Here is an 18293-nt window from a genome sequence, read left to right on the forward strand (position 1 = left end):
AGGCGTGGTGTGCAGGTTTGCTATGAACCACCACAATGTGGCCTGGGGTCATGGGCTCAGATGAAGGGCTAGAGGACAGCGAGCCCCTCCGAGAGTCCAGTGCTCATGTTCACGTGTGCTCAGGACACATGCTCCCTGCCCTGTGTCCACAAACCCAAATCAGGCCCTCCCTGTAGGTGTCAGGCACAAGTGCTCAGTCCACTGTGCCCAGCCAGGACATGTGGGTCTGAGACAGAGGCCAGAGTGGAGTCCCCAGCTCTTATCCCATTGGAGCAGAAACACAATGGCAACCAGAGATAAATTATTCACATTGCAGTAAACTTCTTTTAAGGTCTCTGAGAGTTTCAATAGAAACGTTGTGTGCAAAATGACAGCTGTCCAGGGTCTGGCTGACAGGACCCCCTCCTGAGGCAGGGTGGCATGCAGGTGGGTGCAGCTTGACTTTCTGCCGTGGCACAGGGGTGCCTCCTTCACAGTAGAGCCACCTGTGTCCGGGGCCCAGGAGGGCAACTGGCAGGGGCCCTGGTGCCATCAGGCCGAGTCCTGATCCATGCTGCAGCCCAGCGCCTCAATGTCATTGCTGATGTCTGAGATCATGCGGTCCCATTCGTCCCCCTCTGAGGGCGCGGACTGGTCATCAGAGCTGCCCGCGGCCCTGTTCCCGTTGGAGGTGGAGGTGGAGGTGGAGCTTGTAGCCCGGCGGTACCTGCCGAAGCTGTCCGTGATGATCCCACGGCCATCCTTCACCCCAATGGTCTCCAAGAAGTTCTCGAAGTGCTGGCTGTCTTTCTCAGGGATGAAGGGCCGCAGACCTGCAGACACATGGCCCACCTGACCCTAAGCCAAGCCTCTTGCTGAAAGCACACGTGTGCCTATCCCAGGGGGCCCACGGCCTGGACAAGCCCACCCCACCTGCCCCGTGTGTCTGCCCCAATCCTGACAGGTGCTGTGGGCCTTGGACTGGCCCTGCCTTGGCAACAGGGCTGGTGCAGGCCAGAAGCCACACCCTTACATCACTCCCCTCAGTCCTCAGGAAAGCCCCACTTCACAGGCTTCCAAACGGTGGAGAGGAGAGGGTGCAGGGGAGGCTGACACAGGGCTCCAAGCACCAAGCCCCACTGCCCAGCTCCCAAGTGATCACCTACTTCCTGGAAAGTAGGTGTGAGAATACCTACTCCAATGTGAGAACAATATGAAACAGGCCTTGGACCCCAGTCTTGGCTGTTGGCTGACTCCAAGGGGCCTGTGGAGTCAGCAAAGATCAGACTGGATGCAGATGCAGGTCTGCCCTCGGCCCTTCACCTCCACCCCCACCCCATTAGCAGAGCACCCTCCCTGGATTGTTGAGGGCAGAGCCCAGGACCTGGGAGCCTCCACCAGCCATGTTCTCTGGGATCAGCATAGGGAAAGCACAGTCACTCCACTGTGCTTGTGCGTGTGGACACACATCCAGGGCTGCGTCTGGCTGTCTGTGCAGGCCCTGAGTACCCGCCCGCCCTGCTGACTCTGCAGGCTCTTCTCTCGGGGCCTCAGCTAAGGCTGCTTTTCACTGGGAATGGCGTCATCACTCCTCTGCCCAGCAAGTTTCTGCCTACTCCCCCAAACCTGTCCCTGCACCAACTTCCTCTGAAGAGCCTCCCTCACCCCTTGCCGGGCAATGCAGTAGCCACTTCACCCTGAGTCTGGCTCCCAAGGGGCCCCTCCTGCTTCCCTGGGGGCAGGGTTCCCAGAGTCACTGGGAAGAGCCATCGGAAGAACCACTCGGCTCGCTGGCTGGCTGGACCCCATCCCTAAGGGAGCCCCTATCCACCCCACACTCACCGAGCAGCAGGAACTTGCGGCTGTCCCCATAGAGCTGCCGCAGGTTGATGCAGAACTCGTGCACCGAGGCCCCGTCACGGTACTCGTGCAGCAGCGCTGCAAACTGCTGGATCTCCTGTGATGACAGCTTGGTGCGCAGCTGCCAAGAGAGCGGGCCCGCAGCGGTGTGGTGACTGGCGTTGCCTTCACCCTACCCACACCCAGCTTGACCCTTGCTGGAGGGCCAGCAGGAGGGAGGGGAACCCCACACCAGCCCCGAGGCCCCCACACCAGCACAGAGTGCCTCAGAGACCAGCCCACGCCATCTGCTTTAACCTGCCACCTGGCTGGCCTGGCTGACCACCAGTGGGTGGAGGGCGCATATCTGACACCACTGCCAGAAGCCACTGAACTGCACACAGAGCCCAGAGTAATACTCAGTATATTGACCATGTTTTTAATGACATGAAGTCGAGGGACAGGGGAAAAGTCTGCCGAGCGATAACAAGGCCCATCTGGCCCTTCCAGGGAATGACCTGCACCCCATGCTACCGTTCACCACCGGAGACCCAGAGACAAGTCTGTGGTTCAGCCCCAGAGGCCAGAACAGCCCCACGCCCAGGCCTTGGCCACCTCATGCTCTTTCCAAAAACTGACCTGGTAGGAAAGACTTCGAGGCCCAGTTGTAAGCAAGGCATCCATGCTCCCCCCCAGCCCCACCCATGGGGAAGCAAGCCTTCCTCCCATCTCCTCCAGGGAGCTCCTAGCCCGAAGGCGCTGCACACAGGCCTGCTGGCGGAGCCAGCATCTTCTGACTTTGGTGGGCGAGTGGCAGGCGGCGTACCGTGAGCATGTAGTCCTGTAGAAGCTCCGCAGCCGTGGCGCTCAGCTCACTCTCACTGACCGTCTTGGCGTGGGGTGTCGTCTGCATGCAGAAGGACAAGGGCGAGACGCCGCCTGCATGTGCACACTCGGGGAAGGAGCTGCAAGGCGCAAGCCAAGACGTGGGTGGGTGGCTCCCTAGCCCTGCCCTGGGCCTCACCCTCACCCCCAGGGATTCAGTGAGAGCCAGGGGCTGAGACGAAGAGGAGGACTGTCATGGAGGAGGTGCTTGGGGAAAGAGAGAAGAATGTGCAGGGAAGGACCCAGAAGGGGCCAGCAGCCTAACAAGGTCTCAGTGGAGCGATAACATCACTAGTGTGACCCGGAGGAGCCCATTCACTGGAAGACTCCTGAAACTGGGGAAGGAAGGTGGCACCAGGCAGCTGCGTGGGCAGCGCTGAGACCTGGGCAAGGGTACTCACAAAGTGCTGGCTTCTGTCTCATAGGGCTCCTTCATGTCCACCTTTGTGGAAGAGTCATCTGTGCAGGAAATGTAGAATACAGAAGCTTCTGGTTATGTGAGGGAGGGGGCCCTGAGCCCAGTATCCACGTGCTAAGCAGAAGAGTCAGAGCCCTGGCGGTGGGGAGCCACCCAGGCCCCTGGGGTGCACCCTTTGGGCTGCACCCAAACCTGCTTCTCCTGAGATGCACCACCTGCCATGGGTCTGGACAGGAGCCAGGACAATGCTCTGGTCCCAAGATGTGCCAAGTGGCGGGGCTACAGCAGGCTCCCAGTGGCCAGAACAAGAGAAGCTTCATCAGTAGACAGTGAACATCCCTGTCTCTACTTCGTGAAAACTCATTCAGCTGTACACTTTCGATTTGTATCTTTTAGTAAAACAGTTTATTATAAAAAAACAAAACAAAACACCAGGGCCAAAGCAATCTCACTAAAGCTGAATATTTAAATATAGCTCAATAAACCACCTGCTGCCCACTGGGGCCTCAACCTTCCCACCTGCCCATGAGGACAGACTGCCAGCCTCACGAGGCCATCTTTGTGGGGCTGCAAGCAGCTCCAGCACAAACAGCGAGACAAGGACGCAGCCAGGGAACCAGCCCATCCTCAAAGAGCCCCTGCAACTTCGTGTTTACATGCAGAGGGTTCTGCGCTGTTCATGGGGATGTGTGAGCCGCAGTGAAGGGTGTAGGGCTGGACTCCTCTCCACAGAGAGACCAGCGGCCTCCAAACCTGGAGGCTACCGCTGAGTTGTCTCCAATATCTTTCTTCCTGTTCCCCTGACTGACAGAAGCCATGGATCCTCAATAAACTATTTATTTGAAAAGTAGATGCTCCTAGTATTTAGAAGAGTGAGTTTCAGTGGGCTACACGTAAACGAAGTGTGCTGTGAGCTTACAATTCCCAGAAACACTCCCCGGTGCTCTGAGCGCCAGCCCCCTGCACCGGCTTTGGGCTCTGTGCTCTTCCTGCTGCCGCCCCCACCCTGCCCTGGGCAGCTTGCACCTTGGAAGGGGCCCCACACCCATGGTGTGGGGAGCCCCTCCCAACCCTCACTTTTAAGTTTGGTACAGTGACTTTAGCCACCAGTGGTTCCAGAGTAAGTGTTCTTGGCCCCCAGAGTTATGCAGGAAGCCACCAGGGGGCCTAAAGGAGGGAGTAGGGGGAACACGTGAACAGTGAAGTCTGGGAACAAAGGGTGTTGACTCAAACTCGGCCCCGGACGGTGGCCACCCAGGTGCTATTCTGGCAGGAGCTCGCAGCAGAACCCTGGTGGGAAGGGGAGAGGGAGCCCAGCTGCTCACGTACCACTGTGAAGGGATAGGTGGTGGGTAGGTGTCGAGGCCCCATCAAATATGGCTCTGTCCAGGAAGTCGATGGTAGACTCTGTGTACACGATCTGGAAGACCTGGCCAAGCAGGGAGCACAGCTCTTCCGCGGCGACCTGCCAATGGAGGACAAGGCTGAGCCTTTCAGACAGCTTCCTGGGCATCCGACACCTCAGATACAGAAGGAACACACAGACCCAGGGCCCACTGTCTCCCACTGCCCACCAGTGCCACAAGGATGCCAGCCCACACCCAGGAAGCTCTCTGGACTCGCAGGAGCGTCACTTCTGGCCCTCCTCCTCCACTGCTCTTCCACCCACAGCCATCTCAGCACCCGTGCCAGCCTTAGGAAAAGGGCAGAGAGCGGACAGCACCCGAGCCAGGTCACATGGACAGCATTCCCGACGCCGCACAACCCTTCACATGTGTGCTGTCAACACATGTCCCATCTGGGGAGGCTCTTCCCCCGGGACAGGAGGCAACATCTGGAGGAGCTCCTAGTGGGGAGAAGCCAGGGAGGCAGCCCCAGAAGGAAGAACTACTCAGGTGGAAGGTGGGCAGTGATGAGGAGGAGGGATACTGATCAGAGGCTGCCAAAGACCACCATCCCTGCTTTGGTCTTACTAAAGACGTGAAAAAACAGAAGGGTATCAAGGGGCTCGCTGAGGCTGGCAGCTCTATGGTGGGCCTCAAGCCACTACCCCAGTCTTCCCTAATGGCACAGCTTGGTGTGAAGACCACAGCCCCCACATGGGGGAGGGAGAGGTGGGGCCCACTAACAGAAGAAGGAACCAGCATGGAGGTATCAGACTGGGACTCAGTGGGACCCGGGTCAGGTGGTGGGTAGGGCTGGGGCTGGAATGGGTGGAGCCTGGGCAAGCTGTAGATGGGGCTGAGTCAGGATATGGGTGGGGATGGGCAGGCTGTGGGCAGGGCCTGGGTCCCAGGTGCCAACCCTGCTCACCTTGCTCTCCGCAGCCAGGATCACCAGGCAGCATGCCTCCACAGGCCCCACTCCGCTCTCCGACAGGGAGCCTGTGGTGAGGCCTCGGGAACTTTCTGCACACAAACTCTGGCTGGGGGAGATGCCGGGGTCCTGGGCTGGGAAGTCAACACCATGGCAGGTTAGGGCCAGTGTGGGAGCTCAACGGCAGGCTCTAGGCAGCCCTTACCTGACTCAGGTGGGGACAGACCGAGCCAGGCAAGCCCTCGCCCTCATCTTCCCTTCACAAGAGCACCCTCCCCTGCCACTGCCCACTCAAAACCACCACCTTAACATGACCTTCTAGCTTCTCTGCCAAAGACAGAGTGAATATCTCAGATGGAAACTGCCAATACTTAGCTGCTTCTGATCTATACAAAAGAAGGTATTCACAGAGTTCGACAGGCTTAAGACACAATCCTGACAGGAGATGAGGAAACTGAGGCAGAGGGCACAGAGGGCTGGGTCCGAGGGTACACGAGGGGCAAAGCCCAGGTTGGGATCTAGCCATGAGAGCACCCGCCTATTCCTTAACACTACACACCGCCTCCTCACACACAACGTCTCATAGGACGTGAGGGGGATTCCTGAGGCAGGAAGTGGGGGCTGTGGCCCAGGGAAGCTTCTGTAGGAACAGGGCTCCAGGCACATCCACTGCGACACACCCGGGAGCAGGAAGTGCCGGGGAAGGCTGGAGCTCCCCTGGTGACAGGATATCTCAGGGCAAGCCCAGCCCAGCAGGGAGACCACCCAAAGCTCAGACAGTGCTGAGAGACAGGACCCCAGCTAGGAACATCCAGACTCTGGGTGTATGGGCTGGCTCTGTAGGGCAAGGCTGGTGGCATCCCATGTGGAGGCTGAGCCCCATGAATCCCACTATTAGAACCTGACTGTACCATCCCACAGCCATGGGCCACAGGCGCTGAGCTGTGCCCCAAATGAAAAGTACCCACAGGGTGAGAATCAGGACAAAGAATACTGTCAGATTGCTCACTAGTGACTGCTACACTGACCATGCTGACAAGATGTTCTAGGACATTTTAAGTAGCTTTATGGCTCACAGCCGTGGCTATTCCCAAGGAAGCAGGTGTGTGGCTCCGAAGCCACGCACAGTGAGCCCACTTCCAATCACCCAGCAGCATCCATCCCCAGTCCCACAGGCTGTCCCCACAGGTTCTGGTTCAGATCCACTGCCCACTTTCCTATGTCCACAGAAACATCCCTTAATGAGACGTCTCCACAAGACGTGCTTGCCACACAGAGCCTCCTGCAGCCAGACCTGACCCCGACCCCCAACACCACACTGTCCCCAATGCCAGCACAGCCCAGGTCAGGGGAGGCATCAAAGACAGGCCCCTGTGTAGGAGGCACTTAGTAAGTGTTAGCTACCACTGCCAGTGCCAGTGCTGAGAACAGCCACGTGCATCACCTCACACACAGCCACTTGCTGTGACAGGTGCCTCTGAGAGACTGGGAGGCCCCCGGGCTGGTGACTTCCCTCAGGGACAGCTGCTAGAATGAGGAGGCCCCTCCAGAACACAGAATGGAATTCACTCTCCTTTTAACTGGAAAGCTCTCAAAGCCCTTGGGGGGTCCTGGTTTTCATCTCTCTTTGGAAAGCTTCTCTTTGCTCATTCTGTCTCTTAGAAAATCGGTTACTCATTTTCCAGACAATGCGTTCTACAACTGAGAAATGTCCTGGACACAAGAAACCCAGGGGTTAGCTCCCCTCCCACCAGCCCTAAGGCCTGCGGCCCCCAGCCAGAAGCACTCGCCTCACTGCTTGGTCCCCAGGGAGGCCCCAGACCACGGGCCTCCCGCAGGGACAGTCCCCATGCAGGGGACAGCAGTCACCAACGCGCAGGGCAGCACTGGTGGAAGCAGTTACACGCCTCCTCAACCAATCAGGCACCATCCAGCAACCGGGCGACCCTGCCAAGTCACTCATCCTACCTGCTCCCAGTGAGGCCACCAGTAAAGACGGAAGGACAGAATCCTCCTTACAGGTTTCTTGTGGAGCTAAACAAGACCATTCATGCCACATGCCTTCTACTAGTGTGAGCCACATTAAATTACCTTTTTTTTTTGAGACTAAAATGGTTAAAAGTTGGCAGCTTTGTGTTGTTCAAAATAATGCCTGTCATTAAAAGACACTTGCTCCTTGGAAGAATAGCTATGTCAAACCTAGAACAGTATTTTAAAAAGAACTGCCATATGACCCAGCAATCTCACTGCTGGGCATACACACTGAGGAAACCAGAATTGAAAGAGACACATGTACCCCAACGTTCATCCCAGCACTGTTTATAACAGCCAGGACATGGAAGCAACCTAGATGTCCATCAGCAGACAAATGGGTAAGAAAGCTGTGGTACATATACACAATGCAATATCACTCAGCCATTAAACAGAATACATGTGAATCAGTTCTAATGAGGTGGATGAAACTGGAGCCTATTATACAGAGTGAAGTAAACCAGAAAGAAAAACACCAACACAGTATAATAACGCATATGCATGGAATTTAGAAAGATGGTAACAATAACCCTATATGTGAGACAGAAAAAGAGACACAGATACACAGAACAGTCTTTTGGACTCTGTGGGAGAAGTCAAGGGTGAGATGATCTGAGAGAATAGCATTGAAATCATATGTGAAACAGATCGCCAATCCAGGTTCGATGCATGAGACAGGTGCTCAAGGCTGGTGCACTGGGATGACCCAGGGGAATGGGATGAGGAGGGAGGTGGGAGGGGGGTTCAGGATGGGGAACCCATGTAAACTCATGGCTGATTCATGTCAATGTATGGCAAAAACCACTACAATAGTGTAAAGTAGTTAGCCTCCAACTAAAATAAATAAATTTTTAAAAAATAAATTAAAAAAAAAAGTAGACACCACTTTGATGACAAAGGCCTGTCTAGTCAAAGCTATGGTTTTTCTAGTAGTCATGTATGGATGTGAGAGTTGGACCATAAAGAAGGCTGAATGCCGAAGAATTGACCCTTTTGAACTGTGGTGTTGGAGAAGACTCTTGAGAGTCCCTTGGACTGCAAGGAGATCCAATCAGTCCATCCTAAAGGAAATCAGTCCTGAATATTCACTGGAAGGACTGATGCTGAAGGTGAAGTTCCAAAACTTTAGTCACCTGATGTGAAGTGCTGACTCATTGGAAAAGACCGTGATGCTGGGAAAAATTGAGGGCAAGAGGAGAAGGGGCGACAGAGGATGAGATGATTGAATGGCATCACTGACTCAATGGACATGAGTTTGAGGAAACTCAGGGAGACGGTGATGGACAGAGAAGCCTGGCATGCTGCAGTTCATGTGGCCACAAAGAGTCAGACATGACTTAGTGACTGAGCAACAACAACAACACTACTGAACACAACGAAGGGAAATGAAGAGTAAGCAGAGCACAGAGGGGACCCTGCTCAAAAGTGCAGTATGACAGAGCAGGGGTGGGGGCGGGGGGGTGAACAAGTGAGCATTTGTGAGTGCGTGTGGTACCTGAGTGTGTGAGTGTATGTGAATGAGTGTATGTGGATGGGTGCTACAAGTATGTGCGATGAGTATGTGTGGTGTGTGTGTGTGTGACTCTGTGGCGGGACACTAAGCCACAGCCATACAAAATCAAGGGGCTATGATACACTCCAGCAGCCACCTTCACAAACCCTTCCCATTACCTGTGCAGGTGGCCTGCCGCATCCCCACCAGATTCACGGGCCCTTTACTATGAACTTCCATGAAGCTCAACGGGTCAGTAATGAGAAAGCTCCCCAGGGCCCTGGCTCTTAAAAAGCCCTCAGATCCCTATGGACTACCGACCTCAAGCAGAAATACAACTTTCCCTTTGCACGGCCCGAAGCAGAGTGTGTGGCCCAGGCTGATTCAGCTGGCCAGCCTCACACACCGCCACCAGCCCCCTGGAAGTGCACGGCTCTGGGGTGCAACCCAGCCACTGCCAGTGCCTAAAGGAGCCCTGGGATGGCGTCCATGCTACAACGACAACCTGAGAACCCACCCGGGAACAACGACTTCTCTCCTCACTTCTCAGGGACTTAAGTCGGGGCAGAGGTTCTAGCCCCTGACAGCCAGCTTGTCTGGAAGTGCCGAGTAAGGTGGTACTGTACCCTCATCAGGCGAGGGGAGTGGGCTGGGTGAGGGGGACTAATGGCTCTCGGGTTCTCCTACAAGGACATGCTCAGAGCGTCTCACAGACAGAGAGCTCCTTGCTGGTCTGGTCTCCTCCCTGCACCACCAGCACTGGGAAGACTGTGTGGCCAAAGGAGGACCCAAATGTTGGTTAGGCTAGCTAAGGCCCCACCCTCAGCCTCTGGAGCTGCCTGTGCCCGGGGTGTCTGCCAGGCCTGGGTGCCAGAGGCCACTCCAGCATCCCCAAAGGGGGTTGCATTGAGTGACAGTGGCTGAGCTCAGCACCTGCTCCTCACAGCCTCCTGGGTCACTGCCCTTCTCTGGAGACAGGGCTAGTTCCCAAGCACAGCGGGCAGCAGTGGCTGACCCAACATTGTAGAAACTGTCTCCAAAGTGCCATGAAATCCACACGCACACTTCAGGACAGAGGTGGGGGCTGCTTCTGGCCAGGACCCTAATGACCCCACCCCCGGTCATACCTGTCTTCAGGACCACCAGGTGTGAGGCGTCATCTCGCACGTAGGACACGGCGGCAATGTCATGGATGGGGACCCTGAGGATGGTGTCCTCCCCGTCCCTCCAGGCCAACTTGACGTTGTAGGCAGACAGACTGATCACAGCGTCATGCTCCTGGGTCAGGTGTCCGGGGAGCTGGTGGGCTCTCTGGAAGGAACCACACTGCATCAGAAACACAGGGCCATGGGCTCCCCTGGGACTTTACACCATGTGTAGCGCAAGCAACCCACAACAGCCAGCACTGACAAGCAGGGTGCCACTCCCATGCTTGCTTCCGGGATACTGCTGTGTTCAAACCACATGGAGGGTTCTTTTGGAACTGCTTTTAGATTCAGACCTGCGGGGTGTGGTTTGCATATCTTGAAAACGTGAATTTTGAACACAGTTCAAAACCACAAGGAGCAAGCCTGGAGAATAAAGTTAATGTTCAGACTGAGGAAAAGGAAGGCCAGGGGCCAAGTGCATCCTTAACGTGATGGGACTGGGTCACCCCTCATGGCCATAAAGGCCCAGGGTCAGAGGGCCAAGAGTTGGTGTCAGAAAACAAGGGTCAGAGGTCAGGGTTAGGAGGTGGAGCAGGATGAGGGTCAGAGATCAGGGATGGGGGTAGAGCAGGCTGAGTCAGGCAGATGGGGTTACCTTTGCATTGTCTATGAAATGCAGGATTTCGGTCCTACTGGAAGGATTCAGGTATCCTGGTATGGACGTTAACTGACCTAAATACTGAAAGAAAGTGGAGAGAGGAAGTGCCATGAGCAAGGGAAGATGAGCCAACACTACCAAGGGCCATAGAACATTGCAAAAGCCTTGCATATTCCCATCACAAGCTGGTTGGCTGCAGTTCCAGCTTGCAGTGGGGGCCTCCTCTAGGCAGCATGCTCCAAATTTTTTAGTAAAATCTCTACTGGCTGAAGAGGATACTCCCACACTTCCCACCACACTGCATCAATGTTGTCATCAAAGTCCTGCAAAGGACACCCCAAAACTAGTTTGGTGGAATTTGTATTCTAAAAAGGCAGATAGGAGAATTCCCTGGCAGTCCAGTGGTTAGGACTCTGAGCTTCCACTGCAGGGGCCCTGATTCAATCCTACAAGCCACATGGTGCGGCCAAAAGATAAAAAATAAAAAGATAAGACAAGGATCGCTTGTGTTTCCGGATCACAGTTGGAAATTGAAAACAATAGCTCTGAACAATCTGCTAAAAAGGAAACACATTAATCATAAAGGGCCAGGCAGCTGAGCGATGAGCACAGAGAAACGAAGTGACAGGAGGCCATGAAGCACTTGGCTAACAAACTTCAATGACAAGGGTCTTGAGTGTGGCGCAGACACAGTGCAAGCTGTGTTCACATCACCACCAATTATCACAGGTACTGAATGTGCTTTAAGGGGTTATACTGATTCCTCTCCAAGAACAGATCTCTTACACTCGACATTTCTGATCCTCTAACTCTAATTTTTAAGGTTGCTGTTAACAGGATGACAATGGACTTTGTGTATCCGGTTCCACATGTAAAGTCATCACTACTGTTCTCACAAGAAAAGAGCTGAACAAATGAACATGTCTTCTCAGATCTATCAGAGAATGAGGTCACAAACTGCTTCCCCCAAAACTGGAGAGAGCAACAGGGGACAGAGAATCCCAGCCCCCAGGAAGAAGCTGCAGGGGCCAGGCGGGCAGGCGCATCGGAAGGGGGCTGACTAAGGGCTGGACGTGGGCATGGACAAGCTTAAGACAAAACTCTGGGGCCAGTCATACAGGGTCCCAGGCTTACTTGAGCTCTACCTCCAGGAGGCCCCCCTGGTCAGGATTCTCAGAAGTTGTCTTCAGCTTCTGGTGGGGCGGGGTAAGAGACTTCCAACTATGACCAGTACTTTGCTCTCTTCAACAAGGGCCTTTTCTCAAGGAAAACTACTTGACCAGGGCCTGTCCCACCTGGGGAAAGGTAAACACCAACTCCAGCAACCCAGCAGTTCTGTCCCTCCTAAATAAGACATATGTGTGATGGTCACAGCCCAAGGGCACAAGCTCACTGGACGACAGGGACCTACTCATTAGAGGGCTAGTGCACTCCCCTCCCCAGCAACCCCACTGCATCCACGGGCGCCTGTACAACAGGAGATGACATGTATCGGACCCTTTTAATAGCACACAGCTGCAGCCGACAGTAAACACAGCCTAATTCCTAGCCACATAAATACACAGCCTCACATGGAAGGCCTCTTTACCTCAGCTCCTCTCACCTGAACCACCACACCCAGCTTTCAACAAAAAATTACAAGGCATGCTAAGACAAAAAAACACTGAACAGACAGGGCAAGCATCAGAATCAGACTCAGATACAGCAGAGGTTTTAGAGTGATCAGACCAGGAATTTAAAACATCTGTGATTAATAACTACAGTATTCTTCCCTGGAGAATTCTATGGACAGAGAAGCATGGTGGGCTACAGTCCATGGGGTCGCAAAGAGTTGGACACAACTAAGTGACTAACATTTAATTACTTAGCCTGGTGGCTCAGGCAGTAACAAATCTGCCTGCAATGAGGGACACTTGGGTTCGATCCCTGGATCACGAAGATTCCCTGGAGAAGGGGATGGCAACCCACTCCACTATTTTTTCCTGGAGAATTCCATGGACAGAGGAGCTTGGCAGGCTACAGACCATGAGGTTGCAAAGAGTCGGACATGACCGAGCAACTAATACTTTCACAATTAATATGCTAAGGGCTATAATTAAGTGAACATCATTCAAGAGCTGATGGGTAATGTAAGCAAAGAGATAGAAATTCTAAAAAAATCGAGGGGAAATGTTAAAAACCAAAAACATTACAACAGAAATGAAAAATGCTTTTGATGGGTTCATCAGCAGATGGACACAGACAAGGGAAAAATCAATGAGCTCAGAGATATGTCAGTAAAAACTGTCAAAACTGAAAAGGAAATAGAAAAAAAAAAGGAAAAAACAAACAAAAAAGGAACAGAATATTCAAAAACAGAAGATTAAAAAAACACAGGAAGGGACTTCCCTGGTGGTCCAGTGGTTAGGACTCTGGACTTCTACTGTTGGAGGGCCCAGGTTTGATCCCTGATTGAGGAACTAAGATCCCACAAGCTGCATGCTGCTGCTGCTGCTGCTCAGTCGCTTCAGTCGTGTCCAACTCTGTGCGACCCCATAGACAGCAGCCCACCAGGCTCCGCCGTCCCTGGGATTCTCCAGGCAAGAATACTGGAGTGGGTTGCCATTTCCTTCTCCAGTGGAAGAAAGAGAAAAGTGAAAGTGAAGTCGCTCAGCTGTGTCCAACTCTTAGCGACCCCATGGACTGTAGCCTACCAGGCTCCTCCGTCCATGGGATTTTCCAGGCAAGAGTACTGGAGTGGGGTGCCATTGCCTTCTCCGCACAAGCTGCATGGCATGGCTGAAAAAGAAACCCAAGAAATACCTGAAGTTATAACAGTTGAGAATTTCCTCAACACCAAAACCACAGACCCAGGAAGCTCAGAGGACATCAAGCAGGATAAACAGCAAAATGAAAACAAAACCAAAAAACTGCACCTAGGCATATCATATTCAAACTGCAAAAAAAAATCAAAGACACAGAAAACCCTGAAGCCACAAGAAAACAGCAAATAGCCCCTTACCTACAAAGAAGCACCAATAATAATATAGCAACAACTGCATCAAACTTGTCCTCAGAAACCATGCAAGCAACAGAAGAGTGAAATACTGAAGCACTGAAAGAAAAACCCACCAACCTACACTTCTATATCTGGTGAAACTTCAAAAGTGAAGGAGAAATCAAGATTTTCTCAGACAAACATGATTTCATGATTACTTGGCAGGAAATGAGATCTTATTTGGAGAGAAGGGAAATGATTTGGTCAGCAACTGATCTATTTCAAGGAAAAAAACGGAAGGGAAGAAATATACGAAGGTAAAATAATACCTTCTACTTTTCTTATTGTAATTGACCTAAGAAATAACAGTTTGTTCAAAACAAAGATCGTAACATGTATTCAGTGATTATAGCTTAGGAAAAAGTGAAATGAATAACAGCACATTATATGGGACAGAGGGAGGAACTGGGAATATTTGGTTATAAGGTATCTGCATCACCTGTGAAGCAATGTAATGTTATTTGAAAATGGATTTAGATTAGATATAAATGTATTTTGCAAACCCTTGGGCAACCACTAAAAATATTCATAAAGAAGCAAAACTGATATGCTAAGAAAGGAGAAACAATGGAATCATACAAAATCATACAAAATGCTCAAATAAAACCATATAAAGGGGACTTCCCTGGTTGTGCAGTGGATAGAAATTTGCCTGCCAATGTAGGGGACACGGGTTCAAACCTTGGTCTGGGAAGATTCCACATGCCGCAAAGCAACTAAGCCCATGTGCCACAACTACTGAGCCTGCGCTCTAAGGCCCATGAGCCGCAACTACTAAAGCCTGTGCACCGCAACTACTGAAGCCTGCACGTCCTAGAGCCTGTGCTCCACAACAAGAGAAACCACTGCAATGAGAAGCATGAGCACTGTATTGAAGAGCAGCCCCTGCAACTAGAGAAAGCCTGCACAAAGCAACGAAGACCTAGTGCAGCCGGAAAAAAAAAAAAAAAGAGTGGAAGACCAAACAAAGAACAAGAACAACAAACAGGAAACAATTACAAATATGGTAAATATTAATCCACTGATATCAACAATCACTTTAAGTGTGAACTGTCTGAATATACCAATTAAAAAACAAAAACTGTCAGACTGGAAAAAAAATTCAAAACACAACTATCTTTTGTCTACAAGAAACCTGCTTTAAAGAGAGGTATTAAACAAATACATAAAATAAAAATTAAGTCATTTCACTAAGACATAACCATCCTTAATGTATATGCACCTAATAACAGAGCTTAAAATTCACATGAGGCAAAAACTGAGAACTACAGGGAGAAACAGATGAATCAACTAATACAATCAAAGACTTCAACACCCACCTCCTCTCACAAATGGACAGATCCAGCAGGCAGAAAATGATTAAGGATGAAGGTGAACTCAACCTTCTCAATCAACTGGATATAACTAACATCAATAGACTACTTCATCCAACAACATCATTAAATACACATTCTTTTCAAGTTTACATGAACATTCACCGAGATGGAACACATTCTGGGCCATAAAACACACCTAAATAAATTTAAGAGAATAGAAACCATATAAAGTATGTTCTCAGATCCCAGTGGAATTCCTCGAAAGACACAATCTACCAAAATTCACACAAGATGAAGTGGATAATGTGAATAGGTATGAGTTATTGAAGAAACTGAATCAATAATAACTTCTAAAACAGAAAGTATCAGGCCCAGACAGGTTCCCTGGTGAATTTGACTTAATATTTAAGGAAGAAATTATACCAAGTCTCTATATTCTTCCAGAAAATGAAAACAGAGAAAATACTTCCTACCCACTCTATGAGGCAGCATTACCTTAGTATCAAAACCAAAGATACTGTTAAGAAAGGAAAGATCAGTATTTCTCATAAAGAGATAAAAAAAATCCTCAACAAAATATTGGTAAATCCAATCCAAACAATGTTTAAAAGAGTTATACACCAAAAGCAAGTGGTATTTATCCCAGGTATGCAAAGGTGACTCTACATTCAAAATCATTTAATGTGATCTATCACATTAACAGGCTGAAGAAGGAAAATCATAATATCAAATAAATGCAGAAAAAGCATCTGATGACATCTAATATTCACTCATAACAAAAGCTCAGCAAACTAGAAACAGAGGGGAATTTCCTCAACCTGATAAAGAGCATGTATAAAATCCCTACAGCTAATATCAATGCTTAATGGTAAGAAGTTCTAAGATGGCCTAAGATCAGAACAAGGAAAGGATGTACCCTTTCACCACTGCTTTTCAACACTGTATTGGAAGTCCTAGCTAATGGAATAGGACAAGAGAGGGAAATACAAGGTATAGATTGGGAGCAAAGAAATCAAATTTTGTTTGCAGATGCTTCTCTGACTGGGGAACCAAGCAGGCAGGTCACTCTGGGGATTATCAAATGCAAGGACAGTAAACACAGAAGCTTGAGTCAGTTCACCAACTGCTATGCCAGGCAACCACCTGCCTACGCAGAGAAGAAAACGGGCACAGAGAGGAGAGGAACTGGCAGAAGCTCACACGGGGCACAGTGGCAGATATAGGCTGAATCTAAGCACAGTCAGTTCTACTAAACTTCAGAAAAGCTGCTTCCAAAAGCTGTTTAGTGAGTGCTGGGGAACTCCATAAGGAAATGCATACTTATTCTGAAAAGTTTTAGAGTTTATCCTTTCTAAGGTGGGGGTGAGGGACAGAAAATATGACTAAACTGTGTACTGGGGCTTCCATGATAGCTCAGTTGGTAAAGAATCCACCTGCAATGCCGGAGACCCCAGTTCGATTCCTGGGTCGGGAAGATCTGCTGGAGAAGGGATAGGCTACCCACTCCAGTATTCTTGAGATTCCTTTGTGGCTCAGCTGGGAAAGAATCCACCTGCAATGCAGGAGACCTGGGCTTGACCCGTGGGTTGGGAAGATCTCCTGGAGAAGGGAAAGGCTACCCATCCCAGTATTCTGACCTGGAGAATTCCATGGACTGTACAGTCCATGGGGTCACAAAGAGTCGGACACAACTGAGCGACTTTCACCTCACTTCATTTCAAACTGTGTATTTATTTCCCCACTCTACAGGGCTGAGAATCCACCCCTCTGACAGAGCAGTTTAGAAATAAATAAGCAGCACATCTGATTACTGGCTCATACTTAGCTTGTCACAAATGAACATTCCAGAATGTTTCTACAGATGCACAGTTAGCAGAGGTCTTTCCATCCTCTTCTTATGTGCTCATGTAAACCACATGCAGACCCTTGCGTATCTATCCTCACATTTCCTGATTTCAAATCTTACTACAAAGCTACAATAACCAATAGTGTGGAACTGGCATAAAGACAGACATACAGAGCAATGAAATACAACAGAGAGTCAGAAATAAACCTTCACACACAGTATCAGTTGATCTCCGACACAGGTACCAAGACCATTCAATGGGAAAAGGGCAATCTTTTCAACAAATGGTAGTGAGAAAACAACATTCCACACACAGAAGAATAAAGTTGGGCCCTCACCTAACACCATATACAAAAATTAACTCAAATGGATCAAACACCTACATTTTAGACCTAAAACTCTAAGACTCTTAGAAGAAAACATAAAAGCACACCTTCGTGGCATCGGATGTGGCAATGATTTACTGGCTATGACACCAAAAGTACAGGCAGTAACAAAATGTGGAAACACCTGAATTCTTGACAGAAGAATGGATAAACGAAAAGTGTTATAAACAATAGGATATTATGCATTGTTAAAAAGCAAATTCTGACACATGCTACAACACAGATAAGTTCAGTTCAGTTCAGTCGCTCAGTCGTGTCCGACTCTTTGTGACCCCATGAACCGCAGCACGCCAGGCCTCCCTGTCCATCACCAACTCCCTGAGTCCACCCAAACCTATGTCCATCAAGTCGGTGATGCCATCCAACCATCTCATCCGCTGTCCTCTCCTTCTCCTCCTGCCCTCAATCTTTCCCAGCATCAGGGTCTTTTCAAATGAGTCAGCTCTTTGCATCAGGTGGCCAAAGTATTGGAGTTTCAGCTTCAACATCAGTCCTTCCAACAACGCGGATAAACCCAGGCACAAAAAGGCAAACACTACATGATTCCACTTATATGAGGTACCTAGAGTGGTCAAATTCACAGAGACAGAAAGTAGAAAGGTGGTTGCCAGACACTGAGGAGAGAGAGAAATGGGGTTACTGTTTAACAGGTACAGAGTGTCAGTATGGCAAGGTGAAAACAATTCCGAACACGAATGGTGGTAAAGAGTGCACAGCAATGTGAATGTTAAAACCATTCAAAAAACAAAAACCATTCAACTGTACACTTAAAAATGGTTAAGATGGTAAATTTTATGTGTATTTTACCACAATTTAAAAAAACTTTTAATGGGGGAAAAAAGCACAGGCAGTAAGAAAAAAAACATGATAAACCAGACTTCATCAAAATTTAAAACTCTGTACATCAAAGGACACAATCAACAGAGTGCAAAGGCAACCTAC

General features: G+C 50.3%; 1 protein-coding gene across 18 annotated transcripts in view; it reads right to left on the minus strand.

Moving 5' to 3' along the window:
- Positions 1-304: 304 nt before the first annotated feature.
- The window catches only part of CCM2 (CCM2 scaffold protein), a 52376-nt gene continuing 34387 nt past the window's right edge, over positions 305-18293 (minus strand). For 15 of the 18 annotated variants that reach the window (XM_081535214.1, XM_081535209.1, XM_081535206.1 and 12 more), the window contains 8 exons: positions 10764-10847; positions 10088-10271; positions 5435-5571; positions 4451-4586; positions 3105-3162; positions 2645-2783; positions 1822-1960; positions 305-812 (listed from right to left, as the gene is read on the minus strand). In XM_081535214.1, the coding sequence (XP_081391340.1) occupies positions 532-812; positions 1822-1960; positions 2645-2783; positions 3105-3162; positions 4451-4586; positions 5435-5571; positions 10088-10271; positions 10764-10847 (1158 nt within the window). In that variant the 3' untranslated portion in view covers positions 305-531. Of the gene's footprint in view, positions 838-1783; positions 1961-2644; positions 2784-3104; positions 3163-4450; positions 4587-5434; positions 5572-10087; positions 10272-10763; positions 10848-18293 lie in introns of all 18 variants that reach the window. The other 3 variants (XM_081535208.1, XM_081535212.1, XM_081535217.1) reach the window with 3 other exon arrangements.

This window comes from Giraffa tippelskirchi, chromosome 10 (genome assembly GCF_054371585.1).
Source record: "Giraffa tippelskirchi isolate mGirTip1 chromosome 10, T2T-mGirTip1v1.2.pri, whole genome shotgun sequence".
In the NCBI taxonomy this organism is placed as follows: domain Eukaryota; kingdom Metazoa; phylum Chordata; class Mammalia; order Artiodactyla; family Giraffidae; genus Giraffa; species Giraffa tippelskirchi.